Source organism: Vipera ursinii (genome assembly GCF_947247035.1).
Source record: "Vipera ursinii genome assembly, chromosome: 1".
NCBI classification, from domain to species: Eukaryota; Metazoa; Chordata; class Lepidosauria; order Squamata; family Viperidae; genus Vipera; species Vipera ursinii.
Window position 1 is genome coordinate 148,661,736 of NC_139512.1, and position 21,090 is coordinate 148,682,825.

The 21,090-nt window shown below is 39.4% G+C and overlaps 1 protein-coding gene across 1 annotated transcript in view; it reads left to right on the forward strand.

Annotated features, from left to right (window-relative positions):
• Nucleotides 1–523: 523 nt before the first annotated feature.
• Nucleotides 524–21,090, forward strand: part of UPP2 (uridine phosphorylase 2) — a gene marked incomplete at its 5' end in the record, with an annotated part of 33,579 nt that continues 13,012 nt past the window's right edge. The window contains 3 exons of the mRNA XM_083349739.1: nucleotides 524–585; nucleotides 8,978–9,164; nucleotides 12,363–12,568. Of these exons, the coding sequence (XP_083205865.1) occupies nucleotides 524–585; nucleotides 8,978–9,164; nucleotides 12,363–12,568 (455 nt within the window). The remainder of the gene's footprint in view (nucleotides 586–8,977; nucleotides 9,165–12,362; nucleotides 12,569–21,090) is intronic.

Below are 21,090 nucleotides of genomic sequence, written 5' to 3' on the forward strand. Positions count from 1 at the left end.
GGGTAAGAGACCCACCTATGAAAACAAGGCAGCAACCTGTGGCCTCAGTAGCATTCCCCCACCACCAGCACACACACAGACACACACAGACACAGACACACACACACACACACACACACACACACACACACACACACACACACGGAGGGCTGCCAAAATACAAATGTGGAATTCTGGTCAAAGAGTAACATGAGGTTAATCAGCCCTGACCTTCATCTTCTCCAAGGACAGTAATGAGGCCTAGGGAAAACTTTGGGGCTGGAGTACCCCACCTTCAAAAACAGCCAATCTTAGATGATCGGCTGAGGGGAATTTCGATACAACTTGGCAAAGCAGTTGAGGAGGAGGTGAGCTAGTTTGCCTTGAGCTGCAAACACAGACTTTGATTTATCGTTTCAGCAAAACAGCCATAGCAAGATACAAAGCCTGGTACAACCCCCCCCCTCCCCCCCCAATCCTGTATGTGATTTCTGCAATTTGCGAAGGCTTTACATTTGCTGGGAGGCTGTGAAAGATGGACGGCATGACGGACTTTTTAGTCAATTCCGACCAGCACGTGAACATTGGAAAAGAAAAGCACAGCAGGTAAGCCTTTTGAACCCTGAACCTAAACAGCAGTGCCTAAGAAGCACCTGCTGTGGGTGGTCCACTTGTGAGCATTTGCTTCATTTAAGAACTTTTAAAAAAATATTTTTTTTCATAAATACGGTAAATTACTCCAGAGGGAAATGTTTTTTTTTAAAAAAAACAAAAAAAACAAAATCCAAAATGTGTGGAAAACCAGATCTGATAGATTTATTTTGATGGGCAGAAGATTTTGTCTGTCTCATTCTAAAGGAATTTAACCCTTGTACAGGTGTAGTTGTCGACTTACAACAGTTCATTTAGTGACAAAGTTACAACAGCACTGGAAAAAGTTTTTCACACTTACAAATGTTGCGGCATCCCCATAGTCACATGATCAAAATTCAGACGCTTGGCAACTGATTCATATTTATGACGGTTGCAGTGTCCCAGGGTCATGGGATCATCTTTTGACAAGCAAAGTCAATGCGGAAACCAGATTCACTTACCAACTGTGTTCGTAACTAAACAACTGCAGTGATTCATTTAACAACAGTGGCAAGGAAGGTCGTAATATGGGGCAAAACTCACTTAACAAATGTCTCACTTAACAACAAAAGTTTTGGGGTCAATTGTGGTCGTAAGTTGAGGACTACTGTATATTCAGTACTACGTTATGCAGAATTTGTGTTGCTACCAGATATTTTTTTCTCAAAAGCTATTTCTCTTTAATAGTTATGTAGTAGGTGCGCAGAAAGTCCTGTAATGGATGTAATTTCATTTGCTCCTTTCCTATATATTAACATTTTCCAGGATTTGCACATTACTTTACAATTAGGAGAGACAAAACTCAAGATTTATTTTTTTTAATATGGGAGAAAGTAAAACTGACAGATTCCTTCTTTCCTATCAGCACAGCATTATGTTTTTGTGAATTACTTTGATCTCTCTGTAGTTCTAATCCAGCTTAAGTACTTAAATTTTACTGCATACAAGTGAACTGCTACTGATTTTTTCAAAAGACCTAATGTATTAATTTTCTTTTAATAACTAAACAAGGGCCTACATTCTTACAAAGTTAAGTTTTTCCATTTGCAATTATAATTGGAAGGAGGATGCAATCAGAAACTTGAGTCTTCTGAATATAATTTTAATTTAAACATAGAGCAAAATTTAACCTTTAATCAAGAGGACAAGGGAAAATATTACGATAATTTTATGAGAAGTATCTAAAGAGGAGATTTCTAATAACAAAAATATATCACTGTATATCTATATTATCATTTTAACAAGGGATACAATACTTGAATTGTAATTCAACTATTACAACTATTAGAATGAAAGAACTGAAGTATCTATTGACTGATTTAATAGCACAAATTGAAACAATTGAATCTAAATGACATTTTAATTTGAACTGCCCCTGGGAAAGGGCTGTAGTGCTGAGAAGAGTAAGTCAAACAATAATAATAGACTACCTGATGGCTTGTAGAGCATTGATGTCCAATGGGTATGCTTCAAAAACTACTTGTACAACATTCACATTGGTTTGGCGATTACTAAGCCATATTTTGCAAGCAACATGCTCAAAGGATCCACTCCAAATAATTTTATATTTATATATATTCATTTGAATACATTTGATATGTGATACATCTGAATGTACAACAGAATGATTCCCTATACATTTTATGTTATCTACATTTTGTGTTCCCCTAACTATTTACAGCCCCAGCAGGTGGCAGTCTCTAGCTGAAGTGACCGGATCTCAAAAAATGTTAAGATTTGGACTTAATACTTGGGTCATAGTGAAATCTCACATCTGTAGGCTAGACTGGGAAGTTTAAAAAACATACCAGATGTAGCAATAGAAAACTTCTCCCAAATTGTTATCAAGAAAACTACATGAATATATCCACATAGTCACTAGGGGATGAACTCAACTCAAGGAGTCTTTACCAGTAGGCTTAAAAGAACTGCTAGTAGAATTTCAAATATAGCTGTCCCAAAAGTTTTGAAATCTCTTTTTAATGTTTCTTAGTGTATAATTAACCTTTTGTCACAGCTACCACATCCTGCATTAACATTTTCATTGAACTCTCTATCATAATTAAAATTCCTTTTCTGATCACTAGCCTAGCTCCAGTTATTGTGCATGCAAATTCATGTCTTATGACGATTAAAATGTACTTACGCTGAAACCAATTTACTATTTCATTTTTTTTTCTGATTTGGAACCCTATTTCTTTTTTTAATCACTTTTTGGCATTATCAACAGACTTGATCACTATGTCAAGTTGTTCAAAAGATATAAATTCCCAAATAGATCCTTAGACATAGACTTATTATCTGTATCTTAACTTAATGAGTAGCTAAACTATATGAACACTTATCCCTATTACTTCTACTCCATATCCATTACATCTCTTCAGGAAGATTTCTATGCTGGCTTTCTCTACATATATCTGTTTTTATTTTTAAAGTTGAATGTGCTCCAGTTATAACAAGACTGATAACCTAATCTACACATTCTCTATCTTGCTAAAAACATTATGTAAAAACCTTGATTGACTAAAGCCATCTTGGATGAATGAGGTCAAAATCTATGGGCCAATTGGTGATAGCCATACCATAAATAAATATGGAAGACTGCAAACTACATACGAGAAGCAGTAAAAAAAACACGAATTATGAAAAAAAATGAAAGAAAAAAATAGATCTCTTCTATGTCTATGAGGAAGAAGATCAATATAATAGATTTGAATGAAGACAATCTCATCTTGTAGAGTGAAGTAGAAGAATATAGACAGAAAAGCTAAGGTATAGGTATAACTTTGAATAAAAAGACTAAAATGTCTGTCCAAAAGTATGAATTGGTATCATTGATGTAATATGTATGAAAGTAAACATCTATAAATTGCTAGTGGTTGTATATTATGCCCCAGTGAATAAAGATAATGAAAGAACCAAGGATGAGTTGTGGGGAAAATGGCAAAATTCTGAATGAATTCAACCCAAGGGGGAAATAATTCTGCTAGATGACAAAAAGTCATTATAGCAATGAGGCAGATAGGGGGGAAAAAGTGAAGTGACTATTGAGAGAAGATCCAAGAATGAATGAATGAAGATGATGACAATTTGATGAATATCTAGTAGAAAAAAGTATATTGTGAACATGTAGTTTATGAAAAAAAACTCATTCGTATTTATGCATGACAAGAATACATATAAAAGATGGTTGATTTAATTGTGATGAAAAATAGAAGCAATTAGTGAAGCATTCACGGTAATTTGAGGTTCTGAATGTGGAACAGATGATTATTTTTTTTCAGGAATGGATGCTGCAATGGGGAAAACAGCCATTGAAGAAAAGGAAACGGGGAACTAGAGTAAAAGTAACACGATTACAGGAAGAGAAAGTATACGTTCTATATGAATATATAAAAATATATTTAAAGATAGATTATTCCCCCAAGATAATTGACATAAAGCGGAGATTAAATAAAGAAAAAAAGATGTGGAAATAGTTCACATTGAAAGAGACAGACAATGTGCAATTATTTTGATAAATAAAAAAAAAGGTTTGGAATTGCATGAAGAGGGCTAAACACCTTCCAGCAGAAAAAATAGAATTAAAAATAAAACTGTCATATCCTCAAAGCCAGGCTCCAAGAAACAGGGCAAACTTCCCTAGCACGAGGATTCTGCACTCTGGCAAAGTAACTGCCTTACGGGCAAGTGGCAAAACGCTAGCTCTACAAGCAAGCCAGTGCCATAATACTGGCACCCGCTGAGCAGAAAGAGCCTCAGTTGTGCATACTTAGAGGGGAGTAGATATAAACTGTGCAGGGACCGTGTTCCATTGCTGGAAACAATTTTGATATCTGACTTCTTGAATTCCTGTTCTTGATTCCTGCTTCCTTTTGATTTTGGCATATTATGAGCCATGGTGGCGCAGTGGTTAGAATGCAGTATTGCAGGCTAACTCTGCATTCCAGCTTCCAGGAGTTTGATCCTGACTGGCTCAAATTTGACTCGGCCTTCCAAGGTCGGTAAAAGGAGGACCCAGATTGTTGGGGACAATATGCTGACTCTCTAAACTGCTCAGAGAGTGCTGTAAAGCACTGTAGGGTGGCTTACAAGTCTAAGTGCTATCACTGTTGCTGTTCCTAGCCAAGCCTCTGGCTCATTCCTTGTCAGCTTTCCTGACATTCTTTCAAGCCTCACACGAACCACCCACTTCGTGCCTGCACTTTGCTTACCAAATGCATGGATATTTTCTCCCTTTGCTGAAGCCAGGACATGTAAAAAAAAACATTTCAAGTGATATGAGGTTAAACAGAATCCTAGAAATTTCAGAGATCTGTACGGGAAGGATAATGATCTGTTAAAGGATGGAATTGAAATGAATGCTATAGATGTTAGTGTCCAAGAAAAAAAATGATGTACGAAAGTAATAAATGCTATAAGAAGTTTTAAAATGGTCAGTCTGCAAGAGGAGATAGTGTAGTTGAAGAAATGTTAATCACTTTGGATTTTTGTGGGGTGCCACCACCCCCCAGGCAATATAGCCATTAGGGAAAAAAAGGGAAACTTCTTTTTAATGGATTTTTTAAAAAAAAATGTCAATGGTGCCTCCATGAAACTACATAATCTCAAATATAATATTGGATCCAGTCGTGGATTTGTGAGCTGAATCCCCCAGAGATTTGCCAGGTAGAATCTTTTCCAGCTCCTAGAAATGTCATTCAGCCTGCTATTAAAACCTCCAACCAACAGAGGGCTTCAGGATGTACCCCTTCCCAACCAGTAAGCCCCAAGACCAGTGGTGGGATTCAAATATGTGAACAACCTGTTCTTTGTGTGGATTGCCACTTCCGGACATCCATTCTGGGCTTGGGCAACAAAAAATTAGCTAACGGTTCTGCTGAATTGGTGCGAACTAGCTGAATCCCACCACTGCCCAAGACCCTTCTGCTGCATATGAACAGACTATACACCTCTCTTGATTCAGATCAAAATAAAATGATAGCATGCTTTATTACAGTCATTAAAACAACAGCCATACAATTTTACAACTATAAGAATAACTGTGTACTAGAGCAAATATTGAAGTCAAGGTCCTGGGACCTCAGTGTCCAGAGATTTGATCAGTGTCTCATTCATCCATCCTAACAGTATTTGTAAATGACTGAAGCTCCTTCAATGAGATAGTACAGACATGTCAAACTGCCAGCCTGCAGGGTGGATGCGTCATGCCAAAACCGCACTATATTGCATGACGTCATGTGACATCACATGTTTGACATGCCTGAGATAGTATATAAGCTTAATACCTACATAACACAATTAAAGTCTTTCCTTGGCAAGGATGCTCAGCCACAGCTGATCTTGAAACAAATGCCACACCTGGTAGGTTTGCATTCTCTTGGTTCTGATCCAGATCTAACTGGCTGCTCATAACCTCTTTGGCTCTCCCAATCCTGATGTGCTAGCAGACATGTCAGCTGGACACAGAGATTGAGGGGGAAGAAACACCTCAAGTAATTTTTTGTTTATGAAATTGATTTGACTCTCCAAACCTGACAGGGCTCTGGACAGCTTACAAAATCAAAATAAAAGAATTAGAATACAAAGTAAGTAAGAATAAGAAGCTAAAAAGTGGTAGAATTGTTCATGGGTCTTTTGTCTCATGAGTTATCCCTTAATTACCGTATGTTGTTGTATCTTACTCTTTTAGCTGATATGTTTTGTCTGTTATTTCTCTTTTGTCTTGTTGCTTCTTACTCTTGAGCAGTTTTTTTTTCATTTTAAACCTTTGTTGGCTTTCTCTCTTATTCTTGAGTAATCCTTTTGTCTTCCATTTATCTCCTCATGAAGCTAAGCATTCCCTTTTATTTTTCTTCAATATGGGTTTCTATGATTAAAAAATGAATTTAATCAGAAAATACTATCTCATATTTTAGTAGATCTCTGGAAGAATTATTTAAAAGGGATGGAAGTATGTATGTTGTGTGTGTGTGTGTGTGTGTGTGTGTGTGTGTGTTGGTGTTTCAAGAAAGTTGAAGAATGTTTAACTCTAGGATCTCATTATGTCCAGCTATAGCATTATTTCAACATATTACATATGTAGGGAAGAAACATTAAGGAGTTTAATGTGAGGCTGAACTATATTTTTAAAAATACAATTTGTCATCTTCTGAATAGCTTAAAGGATAATTTAATTAATGTAGCTCTAAGACAGGCTGTTCAGCATCACTTTGGAAACATCCAAGTTCAATCCTGATGGGGCTCAAGGTTGACTCAGCCTTCCATCCTTCCCAGGTTGGTAAAATATTGTTGACTCTCTAAACGAGGGGTGTCAAACTGCTGACCTGCAGGCCAGATGCGTCATGCCGAAACTGCGCCCACCCCATTGTCGACAATGGAAATATATCAATATTGCGACACGTCACGTGACATTGTGAGTTTGACACCCCTGCTCTAAACCACTTATAGAGGACTGTAAAGCACCATGAAGCAGTATATACAGTACATCTAAGTGCTATTGCTATCCAGTAAAGTAGGGAGCCCATGTTTCTTTTATTCCAGCTAATAAAATGCTCTGGTACTTGGATAATACAAAAAAGAACTACCATATTTTTCCATCTATAAGACGCACCCTTGTATAAGACACTCTCTGCGCTGATCAGCGGAGCACCAAAAAGCTGAGCCAGCAAATCCGCAAGTTCGGCCAGCCGAAGATCTTGCTCCCTCCCCTCTCCCATTAGTGGCAGCCCACAGGGGCTTGACACCTGCACCAGGTGGCATGGCAACGCACACAGGCGTGCCCTGGGCTGCGGAGGTTACCATTATTTTTCCTGATTTTTGAAGAGGGTGTTTGCAGGAAAAAAACAGCATCTTATACACGGAAAATATAATCAGACCTGACTAGTACTTGGATAGACCATGATTAGGAATCCCACAGCAGTAAACTGGATTAAGAAGCTGGAAAAAAAATGTAAATTTTTTGGCTTGCTAACAAAGAATAAAGGGAGACCGATATGATCATTTCAAACGTATTTGTTCTCATCAGTCAGCCATACCATTCTGAGATTCAAACCTGGGCTGACTGCCTCTCAAGCAGTTGATTTAACCCCTAGGCCACAGGCTCTCTCTCTCTCTGTTAGATTTGTCCCGTGTTTGGGACTTAAGCAAGTGCATTCTAAATACTTAACAAACATTTAACATATATATGTGTGTGTGTGTGTGTTCATGTAGCTGCTAGCTTAACAAAGGAATGTTTACTTCCCCTTCCCACCAGATATATTGAGTTTCCAGAAATACCTGGCAGGGCATGGAAAAATAAAATGGCAAAACTCAGTGTTCAGAGACAGCACACCCTAAACTAAATTGTAGCTGCTGGAGGTCAGCACCAGAAGATGGCTAGCACCTTCATGCTTTATTTATGAGATCTCTGATTGAGCGGACGTGAGAAACACAATGTGAGAATGAGGCTGCTTATATACGGAGTGGCTGAGTGTCCTTTACTCCAGCAGTCCTATGTCTTTGTGGGGGGGGTGTGCTTTAGAACAGACAAAGGCTTGGTTTGATCTAGCAGGCTGTTCTGTTCTGTTCTTTCTGAGCACCACAAGAGAATACCACCACTGGTGACATTGTGAAGACAATAAAGAAGATTGCAGAACTAAATGGCAATGTGATTGTTATTAATGGCCTCACAAACCATAAGGAATGTGTCTATTAACAGTCACACGAAGTCATTTCAGAAGGCAAACACAAGACCCCAGTGAAGGGAAAGGAGGGGAAAATGCCACTTCCTGAATATAAAACATATTGCTGCAGGACACCAAGAACCTCAACCTCCAGGCAAGAGGTTTGCAGTCAGCATACCAAGCGGGCAATAGTGACACATTTATTGTACGAAAAAACTGATCGTCTGGAAAGAGCCTGTTTGGCCCCGTCTTCTGTTTCCCGCTCCAACCTTAGCATTATTAATATATAAGCAGGCAGTTTACAACTTCACCTATAATTAATACCAACAACTTTATTGATTAGCCCTTGGGCCATATCAAAGTACAAAGTTCCAGCAACAAACCGTCACCGGAACTAGATAAAAACAATCCGAAATGGAATTTGATAAAATACAATTTAAAATGGAATTAAAATACAATTTAAGTTAAAATAGTAATAAAATACAAATTTAAGATATAGATAAAATATGGTAACATTATATTTCGGAGTCGCCCTTACAATCTACCCCAATCAGTCCCACATATGCAGATCTTAACTGGATCATTTTGTTTAAATACTGTGCTACGTTGAATGTTCTTTTCAAGTTCTGGCCGGACATAAGGTAAGTTATTTTAATATGGGGATCCCAATGGGTCATTCGTTTGGTATACAACTTCACCTGAATTCCTGGGTTGCCATGTGTTACCTTGCAATTTTCCTTCTTCCTTCTCTTTTTATGTTGCTTTCCTAGGAATGCATTTGTTTACGTTAAGAACCCTCACTTGGATTTAATGGAGGAAGACATCCTTTACCACTTAGATTTAGGAACCAAAACACACAACCTGCCAGCCATGTTTGGAGACATAAAGGTAACAGCTTTTCTGAACACGTTCCCTTCTGCTCTTGCTGCTCTTCTTTTTTCTTTTTACTCTTTCTTTTTTTGTTACCAAAACCGCAGGCAAGCTTCAGAGATGAGTTAAAGGTCCTAAGGGAATAGTCTGTGCTATTCGGCAAAGTGGCTCAAAAAGTACGCTGCAGCCACAGTTATGGGCAATTTACCCTTCTCTTCCCAGTGAAGGAAGGAGATTGAGAAAACAAAGCCGGTTTGATGGGCTAAATTCTTCCCCGGAGGTAGTTTCTCTGGCTCCAGTTCCAAAACAATGCATGGTGGCAATTGACTCATCCTAGTATCATTTCCCATTTCTCTTGCCAAGGAGAAGAGCCTGATTTCTGTTGATGCCACTTCCAAAGCTGCTTAGGGATAGTTTCAGATAAATTAACACCAACTATATTGCAAAGTGTGTCTAGTCTCGTGGAAAACTTTCAGAAAGAAAAATCTGGGCTCCAAATTTGATACTGGTTCACATTTCAGAGGAACAGAATTCCCAGACAAGAGAAAAAAATGAGAGTTTAGGAAGTGATATTCTGACATATAAAAATAATACTTGTTTATTAATCCTGATAGGCCACTTTTTGTATCTAATCTTTTTAACTGGAGATGTTAAGAACTGACAGGCTCTGCGTCTCTGCTAGGATGAGCAGATCTGAAGTGAATACATCTACATGAAGCAAAGAGATACACAAAAGTCTATTTTTGCGGTCATCTTCTGGTCATCCAGATTTTTGAGGCCCAAATTTGATAGCCCTATTTTTTTAACTTTTGCAATTTAATCTCAATTATTTGCCCTGTAATTTATAGAACCTTGGGTGTAATGGATTAAATTTGCATTTGGATCCCCCCCCGCCCCCATACAAACAAAATAATGGATGTCTATCAGTTTTAAAACCCATCTGGACAATTGCCCTAACACAAATGATGCAAATTTATGTCCATGGCATAAAAATACATTAATTACAAACATTTAATATTAACATGCCTTTTGGTTAACTGACGTGTTTTCCCTAAGTAGTCCTTTAAATTGAAGATACATTATGCAGTCTTTTGCATAAGACTGTTATCTAAAGGTCTTCAACAAATGAATTCCAGTTAGAAATTTGCCTTGGTCCTCAGTGATGGCTAAATTAACCTCTTTGATCAGAAAAAGAAAAGGATCTACACTTTTGACTGAATGGAAAACCCTTACAGTATAGACTTTATACATAAAACAGGAAAAATGCATTTATGATTTGTGGCGTCGATGATTACAAAAAATGCATAAAAGTAAAGTGTGAGCTTCCTTATGTAATTATAGAGTAAGAGATAATTTTTACTATTATATTTTTGCTGCAAATGAAGTTGGACGCTTCTTCTTTCTGTTTCTTTTTATTCTTTTTCTCTATTCTTGTTTTTTATTTCCTCTTTATTCCTTTCTACATTGCTTTTACTCTTTATTAGTTTGTATTAATTTTTATGTTCCCTGTAAAATTTTCACTAAATCTTATTTTAAATAAAGTAAAATTGCCTTGCTTCAGAAATGCTTATTTGTGCTGTATAAGAAAAAGCCCAATGAATTTCTTGTTTCTGGAGAACATGTGGAACCCAAGCTGCTGTAAGTATTTAAAACCTCATTGATTATAATGGAAATATTAAGATAAATTTTTAATTGGTTTCAGTGGGAACTATTCAAAGCATTTCCTTGCCTTGATTAGTTATCATCTCAATTCACAAGTGATTTTTGCTTCTTTTTCCATCCAACATTCCACATGCATGTACGCTTGCAGTTCCTGACTGCACGTGTAGAATTTTGCACCCTTCTTGAAATAATAGAGCAGACCACACAGTACTTCAGCATCTGGTTCGACTTTGTTTCTAGCATAAATAACTACTTGCAGTTTATATGCAATGCTTGCTTATTTTGCTGGGTTTATTTTCAGCTGAAAATTACAGTCGCTGCAAATAAGGCATTTTGGACTGGGGACAAAATTGAGATACAAAATGCAGACATTGCACATCAGATGTGAAATCCAGATGCATTTTTGGTTGTTGTGCCACTTGTCCCTTCAAAATGTGGGCAGAATTCCAGAGACAATGTAGTCAATGCAGAACCAGATATATAGGGGAGATCTAATACTAGGCCTGCACCTCTTTTCTTTCTTCTCCCTCCAGCCCCTTTTACTGAATCAAATAATATACAGGACATAACATTATCCATACTCCTGTTTCACTTCACTGAATATTCTTGCAGGAGACAAAGCATTTCAATTTTTTTATTCATGGATAGTAGATTACTAGACCCTCACAACTGGTGAAGGGCTCCTTTCAATAGAAATTGTGCATTTCTTATAGCAAAGTTCAGTGGGATACAGCCTGGGTGGCTATCTAATGACCCATAGTTCCCCAGACTTGTTTTGGCAGTGCCCCACACACCTTCAAAGATTACACTGCTGAAATTCAGTTGTAAAATGGATTTATTATTTATTAATCAGATTTATATGGTTATCCATCTCACAGAAGCAATTCTAGGTGGTGTACATCAAAATGGTATTGATTAGCTATATGTTTACTTTGCATGGCCAGTTTGGCTAGTGGTGAAGGCATCAGGAGACTGCGAGTTTTAGTCCTGCCAAAGGCAGGAAAACCAGCTGAGTGAACTTGGGCCAGTCACTTTCTTTTGGCCCAGACCACCTCACAGGGCTGTTGTGAGAAAAGAAGAGGAAGAAGGAGTAATAATGAAAGTGGGATTAAAAAATAATAAATACTGTAAATTAGTTTTAAAATCTGTACCCTGAACCTCTGGCTGAAAATGTAAAACCAGCCATTTGTGACAGTACTTGAGCCAAAACACTGTTTTAAAAAATAAAGAAGGCTCAACCCCCACTTCCCCAAATTGCTCGCCCCTGATTTAGGTCTTCCAATATCATGACAAAAATAAAATCAACTTGTTATATTCTGCTCTTAAGTCGCACAATGATTAAATTCCATGGGATGATCCTGATCAAATCCTCATCAGCGGGGACCTCTTGTGTCCCCATTGCACAAGTGGATCAGGACCATCTTTTACTTCATGCTTTCAAGTATGATCTCCTTTTGGATATAAAAATGTACAAAACCATTTTGACAGCTTAGCAGCAGTAGGTGGAGAGTTGTTGTTGCTATACGGGCTGATACCCTTATCATCCTTTTGCAGTTTGTCTGTGTGGGAGGAAGCCCCAACAGAATGAAAGCTTTTGCTCAATTCATGCAGAAAGAACTTGGACACAAAGGGGAGGACAATGACTTGAAAGATATTTGTGCTGGGACTGATCGTTACTCCATGTATAAAGTGGGCCCGGTGCTCTCCATCAGCGTAAGTACCTTATGGGGAATCCTGGGAACTCCCCCTAATAGCGCACAGTGTCTGACCATTCCAGCATATAGAAGGGTATGGCTGATTGATGAGAACAAATAAGTTTGAAATGATCATATCGGTCTCCCTTTATTCTTTGTTAGCAAGCCAAAAAAATTTACACAAATATGAGCTGCCACTGCTGTGGCTACTGCCTGTAGATGGCCTTGGGCTAGGCTGAAACAGGAAATAAGATTTGTCCCGTGTCTGGGACTAAGCAAGTGTATTCTGAATGCTTAACAAACATTATGTGTGTGTGTGTGTGTGTGTGTGTGTGTGTGTACGACTTGTCAGAGGAGGAACCAGAGAAGAAGTATGAACATCATTGCGGGGTGCTCAAGGAACAGGTTTTCAGCGCCTGGGTTTAACTGACAAGCATCATTTCTTTGAACTAGAAGCTCCTTCAATCCTTTACACTTTTCCACTATTTCTACCTAATGCATGTCAGCAAGAGTGCCTAAGGCCATATTGTGTAATCTCAGTTTATCCCTTAAGGGGCTAAAGCAGAAAGTTGGAAAGCCAAATAAATTGCTTTTATTAGGAAGATGTGGAGATACCTCCCCACCCCAGCAAACTTATAAGTGGGACCATTGGGGATAACTGTCCCGCACTTCCACACCTGCAGACAGCCATAGAAAGCTTGGCTCAGTATTGGAAAAGATGTGGATGAACTGCTACTTTTTATTAAAGACCATAAGACTAATCATGAATCCCAGTGTTGGCTCTTGCTGAACAAATCTGACGTGCTGGAAACAACAGCACCTTGGCTGATGATGAGTTTTGTGCGTACTACACACATAGTGGCTTCTTTTTGCTGTGGTCTGCTTGTATTTCACTGTGCCTGGCTTGTTTTACCCCCTTTCATGCCTCAGTGAGAATTGCCAGCCAGGTACGACCCTGGCATAACTGGGGCATATCCGGGAGAAGCTAGGATTTGCCAATGAGAAGATCCTTCCTTAGACAGGTCAAGCTTGGCAGCCATTTATATCAACTTTCCTGTCCTCCCCCCCCCAAAAAAAACCTCAGAGCTTGGAGGCGGCAAAGTTGTAATACTGCATGTTATTGTCACACGACAGTAAAAGTAGCAGAGTAAAGATCTTACTTTTTATACTGTTTTCAAAGGCTTTCATTTTAAATCGAAGTAGGATGTTTTTTCATATATTTTTCTGGACCACTTCTCTAGAGCACAGGTGTCAAACTCGCCACGTCATGTGACGTGTCGTGACATATTGTCACTTTTTTTTTTTGCATTGCCAGAGCTGGGGTGGGCACGTCCTCCACATGATGCAACTGGCCCAGGGACCGGCAATTTGACAGCCCTGTTCTAGAGGATCTTTTCTAGATAATCTGGCGTTCGTTCTGCTGTTATTTCCTCAGTCCTCTTATTTCTCCCCTAGAATCCCTTAGTAAGAAGAATGTTTTCAGTGAAAGATTGCAGTAAAACCCTGGAAGATTCTAAAACAGCTAAAACTCCCTTGCTATTTTCATCCCACCTTGATAAAAAAAAAGAAAGAAACAGCTGCAGATGTTTTGATGCTTCCCTATTATGGTCTACGGATTATTTTTTTCCCTGTTGAATTTTTATTCTATTAGAATGTTTTTGCCTTTGAAATTCAGGTCACACTACGCCATCTTTGAACCTAGCAAAACTTAAATCCGCAACAAATCCAGTTGATGCACATAGGCCCAGTTTTCCATGCCTTTCTCACACACCACAATTCAGCCAATGAAGTATGAGGAAAAGAAACATAGAGAGATGGGCTTGTCCTGAGCCCTGCCGAAAGGGAAAAATAAAATGCGGTTGACCTGATGCACCAAGTTGCAGCTGAATTTGTAGAGCCCTGTGTCAGAAGAATAATTTGGGGTACCAATTCGAGTTGGGGCTGGGCAAGAATAAATAAAAATGAGATCCAAACAGTTGTGAGGAAAGAAGAAATATTTATTCCCGAAAGCAAAACAGTTTGCATTTAAGGGCAGGCTGTAGAGATTTTTATAGGGGGAGCTTGTCTGGGGTGTCATGTGCTGATTCTGGGGTGACACTTGAGGGGTGTGTGTGTGTGTTTATTCTTGTGAACGTGCAGTTTAAGAGACCTAATTTAATTAACTCTGTTTGTGTTTGCAGACCTTACCCACTGATATATGGATTAGTCTTGGGTAACTTATTTGAGGAAGTTTGCTCATTTTAGTTGATTAACTTAGTTTTAGTTTGACTGTTAATTATCTAGTGGAGACACTGATTCTCACACCATTGTGGATTCTGATACTATTTTAAGGAGAAGGTGGAAACAGTATAAAGAATAATATATATTTGGATAAAAAACTTCTCACAGCTGTTATAGTTTTTGGGATGGTACAGATTTGGATGAGACACACAGACTGATGGTCATTGAAGAAGTGAGAGCTTACTATCAAAGTGCACTACAAAAATAAACTTTGTTTCTTGTCTGAACAGTTTTGTATTCTTTCATTTATTCCTATTTCTTATACCGTGTTTTTAATTACTTGCACTTATCTGTCCTAAGCGCCCCATTTCTCTTATTTTTTCTCAGATATACTATTTATGCTCAGACCTTCAATCCTTATTCTGTCCATTCTTTCTATCTTCACATTTCCAAGACTTGATCTTCTAGTACCTCATCACCATTGTTCCAGCCACATTCTTCAACCTGACCTTTCTCTCTCTCTCCTAACTTGTCCCTTACAGTTACAAATTACAGCAATATCATTCCAACTGCACCGTTTCCAGTGGTGGAATTCAGATATGGGAACAACCGGTTCTCTGTGTGGATGCCCCTTCCGGAAGTCCATTCTGGGCCTGGGCAACAAAGAATTAGCTACCAGTTCTGCCGAAGTGGTGCGAACCGGCTGAATCCCAACACTGACCGTTTCCCATTAGTTAGCTATTTTGTTGCAGTGCCAAAATTCTTCAGACTTTCTCACATGTTCTTATAATGTTCTTCATTCTGCTCTGAAGATAATACCACCCTATAGCTGTGACTCCTGTTCTCTGTTTTATATTCTATTAGAAAACCTCTGACTCGCTAGGTCATATTTTCGGAGATATTTCCTTACTTAAACAGAGGAACAGAATAAGTGGAAAGGGTGCAAACAAGCAGTGGGAGCTTGAGGACCTTCCATCTTCTTACAAGCTTTCCCGTTGACATTGCTTATGGGCAGCTGGCAGGAAGCATTGGAAATCACGTCTCCTCTTTGGCTGAGCCACAAAAATGCGTCGCTGCTGAAGGGAGATGGAACAAAGGGAGCTGTGGACTATGAGGAAAACTGTATCCCTGCTTCCCATCCTGATGTGTCCCTGAGAGCCCCGTCCCTCCAGGAAAGAAGAGAGCTCACCATTGAGTGCTGGTACATCCCAGCCAGCCCTACCTTACAAGCAGGCATCCGAATCGCTCCCTCATCCTTCTCTTGCCACCCACCACCATTAAGATATTTCATATTTTGACCTCTGGACCAAGCAACCACTCGCTGCTCACCTGTCAGGCCTTGCCCCAGCCAATTGGGTGCAGGCACCAGAGAGAGGCAGGAAAGAGGGCCGGCATATGAGCTTCCCATCTTTCTTTGTGCCGTGCAACCTATGGGTTTCTCGGAAATGTAGCCAGATGGTGGAGTGGCATTGAAGCAGCCACAACTTTCCCATATTTCATTCCCATGGGAGCCATGGGATCCTGTAAGTTATCCTATCTGAATTATCTTGGTTCAATAATGGTTGCCCTATATCTTCCAATTTCACCCAATTGAAGGTTACAAACAGACACAAAAGTTTTGGTAGGGTATAGATTTCTCTTCTTTATTTTTACAACCCAGTTGGTCCTCATCTTTTTACAGATAGACCTCATTTACTGATTGCTTGCTCAGTGGCAGTGTGAAGGTACAATAGTTGTGAAAAAGATTATTTACAACCTTGAATGTGCAGTCGTTGCAGCATCCCCACTGTCATGTGATTGCAATTTGGCACCAGATAACCGGCATGTGTTTATGATGTCACAGTCTCCCTCGGTTACCCAATTGTCATTTGTGACCTGCAATGGCTTCCAATAAGCAATGTCAGTGGAGAAGCTATCAAGAAGCTATCAAGCCATGGTCATGTGATGTCATGCTTAACAACCATGATGATTTGTTTCACAACCATAGTTGAAGCTGATATTGTAAGTTGGGCATCTTCCATGTGATGCTTCACTTTATGACTGTGTCACTTAGGAGTGGAGCAGCCAGCCCCAATTATGGTCCATAAGTGAGGATTACCCATATTTTCATCTTTCATTTATTTATTTATTTATTCTATACTTCTACGCTAAGTTTCACTTTTTAATTTCTATTCTTTTCTCCTTGAAATAATTTATGACTGCCATCTGTGGTAATTTGGATTTTTGAAGCCCAGATCAGGTAGTTCTTTTTGAAGTAATTTCTTTCAAGTATATTACAGATATTGGAATTCTTTATTGGCCAAGTGTGATTAGACACACAAGGAATTTGTCACCAGTGCATAAGCTGTACATAGAAACAACATGATAAATATTGCATGTTTGCATGGAACCATGACTTGTGTGGTTGCTGCTTTTCTAGTTTCTGCCAAGCTCCAGGCAAACATCCAAGCTGGACTCTTACCAGGATATGCTGCTCACTGTAGCTCTGGGAGGTCCAACCTTGGCAACTTTAAGACTTATGGAGCTGACCATGTGGGCTGGAGAATTCTGGGGGTTGAAGTCCACAGGTCTTAAAGGTTGCCAAGGTTGGACATCCCTTTAACTTTAAGACTTATGGACTTCATCTCCCAGAATTCCCCAGCTGATCATGTGGGCTGGAGAATTCTGGGGGTTGAAGTCCACAGGTCTTAAAGGTTGCCAAGGTTGGACATCCCTGCTGTAGCTTATGATCCTTGTAGTTGAATGAAAGTTCTTTTGCCTGCTTGTACTACGCTGTCAATCTGCAGACATCACCTCCACTTCCTCATCTGTAGGCCCTTTGCTTTCATCTTTCCTCACACACACACACACACAGAGAGAGAGAGAGAGAGAGAGACCTCTTTTCCCACTCTGCCTTAGCCTTTGCTTTTGTAAGCTTAGAGGACTGGGTGGTGAGGATGCCTCTGGATGTCAGCCCGTCCTTGACAATACCAGGGGCCTTGAAAATACCAGGGTGTGGTTCAGTTAGCACGGGCAGTCGTAACAATGGCTTGGATGCCTGTGAGTATGGATGCATGCCTGAAAGCATGATAGAAGTGCCAGGGAAGCATTTCTGCCTGGCTGTAGCTGCTTTTCCAAAACACAGGTAGCAGCCCCAATTTCACTGTCTTACATTATGCAGCCTTATGTTCAGTGAAGCTTGCACCCTAGGAAATGGTGTAATTTAATAATCTTAAAATAGGTCAAAATCTAAGACCCAAATCATCCCAGTGACCCATTTCTTCCAAATTTGAAAATATTTTCGGCTCCATCTTTGCTTTAATAACTAATTTACTAGCAATTTCCTGTTTTCTCCTTCCTTCACATACCGTACTCTTTGGGAGATAATTGCCAATCTAGTGATTCATATATTCAAAACTGCAACTCCTTCTAATTTTTAACATGCCAAAAATTGCCTTGGTTTGTTCTTGCTATTTCTATTAATTATTTTCCTGCTCTTCAAATATGTGGGATGTAACAGATGTTTAAAGCTTCCAAAGAAATTGCCTACTTACATTTCTGGGAGAGAAGAGAGTGTTAAGATTAATAAGCCAGAAACAAAAATCCAACTCGTAAGTCTAAAGGGGTGCTTTGCTGCAGCATTGAAGACAAGCTGGATCAGACTCAGAGATGGTGATTTATACTAGTTTCTTCTCTGAACCATATTATCTGTCTTGCATTATTACTATATACTAACTTTGAAAAGCCTACATGTTTCCTTATTAACAGAGGAGGTACAGTATGTATTTTTGTTCAAGTCAGCAGTAATTCAGTCTATGAGGTCAAGATTTATGCTTACATCCTATTGGACAGAGCAAAATATTTGATGGAAAGGTTTGATGCTAATGAATGTTAGTGCTTTGTTACCATCCATAAGGAAAATCAGACTACTCAATTTACATAGATGTATGGATTTCAGCTAGGGACACGGTGGCTCAGTGGGTTGGGACGCTGAGCTTATCGATCAGAAGATCGACAGTTTGGCGGGTCGAATCCTGAGTGCCGCGTAACAGGGTGAGCGCCTGTTACTTGTCCCAGCTTCTGCCAACCTAGCAGTTCGAAAGCATGTAAAAATGCAAGTAGAAAAATAGGGACCACTCTGGTGGGAAGGTAACAGCGTTCCGTGCGCCTTTGGCGTCTAGTCATGCCGGCCACATGACCACGGAGGCGTCCTCGGACAAGCGCTGGCTCTTCGGCTTTGAAACGGAGATGAGCACCGGCCCCTAGAGTCGGAAACGACTAGCACACATGTGCGGGGGAACCTTTACCTTTACCTTTACTATGGATTTCAGCTAAGAAGATTCCTGAGCCAAAATGGCCATTGCAGAGAATTATAGGGCTTGAAGTCTTGCATCTGTAAGGCACCCCTGTTGAAGAAGGATGTATACCAATTGAATCCTGTGTTAATTTAGTGGCATGCAGAATGGCTACTACTAGGTTCTGTTATATCTATATATCCAATATCTAATGTTATATATATATATATATATATATATATATATATATATATATATATATATGTGTGTGTGTGTGTGTGTGTGTGTGTGTGTATGTGTGTGTGTATATGTGTATGTATATATGTGTATGTATATATGTGTATGTATGTATATATGTGTATGTATATATATATGTGTATATATATATGTGTGTGTGTGTGTGTGTGTGTGTATGTGTAAATTTTAAATTGCTAACAAAGAATTAAGGGAGACTGATATGCATTTCAAACTTATTAGTTTTCATCAGTCAGCCATACCCTTCTGAGATTCGAACCTGGGCTGATTGCACATTAGGCAGTTGTTTTCGCCTCTAAGCCACAGGATCTCTCTCGCTTTGTTAGCTGAGAAGCAAGGGGAGATATATGTCAAATGCTTGTTAACTATTTTTAGATTACCTTGCTAGGCCCCAAACATGGGACAAATCTTTATTTCCTGTGTCAGCCTAACCTGAAGGCCATCGACAGGCAGTAGTCACACCGGTGACAGCTCATATTTGTGTAAATTTTTTTAAATTGCTAACAAAGAATTAAGGGAGACTGATATGCATTTCAAACTTATTAGTTTTCATCAGTCAGCCATACCCTTCTCAGATTCGAACCTGGGCTGATTGTACATTAGGCAGTTGTTTTCGCCTCTAAGCCACAGGATCTCTCTCGCTTTGTTAGCTGAGAAGCAAGGGGAGATATATGTCAAATGCTTGTTAACTATTTTTAGATTACCTTGCTAGGCCCCAAACATGGGACAAATCTTTATTTCCTGTGTCAGCCTAACCTGAAGGCCATCGACAGGCAGTAGTTACACCGGTGACAGCTCATATTTGTGTAAATTTTAAATTGCTAACAAAGAATTAAGGGAGACTGATATACATTTCAAACACAGGAAATAAAGATTTGTCCCATGTTTGGGGCCTAGCAAGGTAATCTAAAAATAGTTAACAAGCATTTGACATATATCTCCCCTTGCTTCTTAGCTAACAAAGCGAGAGAGATCCTGTGGCTTAGAGGCGAAAACAACTGCCTAATGTGCAATCAGCCCAGGTTCGAATCTCAGAAGGGTATGGCTGACTGATGAAAACTAATAAGTTTGAAAGGACTTCCAAAGAAGAAACATACCCATCATAACTCTCATCCAAAGATGACAGAATAATGTAGACCTGATGCAACTCTGAAAAAATCAGCTCCTTTTCATGAAGCTCTTGAAAAGTTGCCTTCATGTAGTTTAAATGGGTCAGCATATCTCCATTCTTCTGCAGACGAGCCCTAAACAGCTTACGTGTAAGGTGTATATGTGCACCCACACTGTCACGAACATAAAGCCTTCGCAAAACACCCCAACACCTAGCAGCAGACTCCTCACCACGAATATGGACAAGCTGCTGGTCATTCAGTGTTAGTCCAATAATGCAAAGAGCTTTCTCATTGCTTCTTTTAAAGTCGTCTAACTTCTTTGCATCCTCTTCGTCATCTGGATCCCAAGCAGTAGTATCTGGTGGGTTATTTACAACAGTCCATAGTCCTTCCTTGCGCAAAAGCAAGCAGCATTTCGTGGACCAGGAAACATAGTTTGTCCCATCCAACCGGGTTATCCAGGAGATGCCTGACAACAGTTCTTGTGCCATTTTACACCAAAATAGCTAGCACAAACTCAGCTAGGAATACTGTGTGTACTAACTCTCAGTACAGGTCTGGGCCCATAACCAGTGTTAAGGAATTTGTTGTGCAGAGGTCTCCTTGTGCTACCAAAGAGTTGCACAGACAAGGAAGGGTACTGAGAGTAGTAAAAGTCACACACAGGAGTACACTGAGTTCTAAAAGTTCTAAAGCAAAAAGTATTTTACTTTGAGGTGGTGTAAGA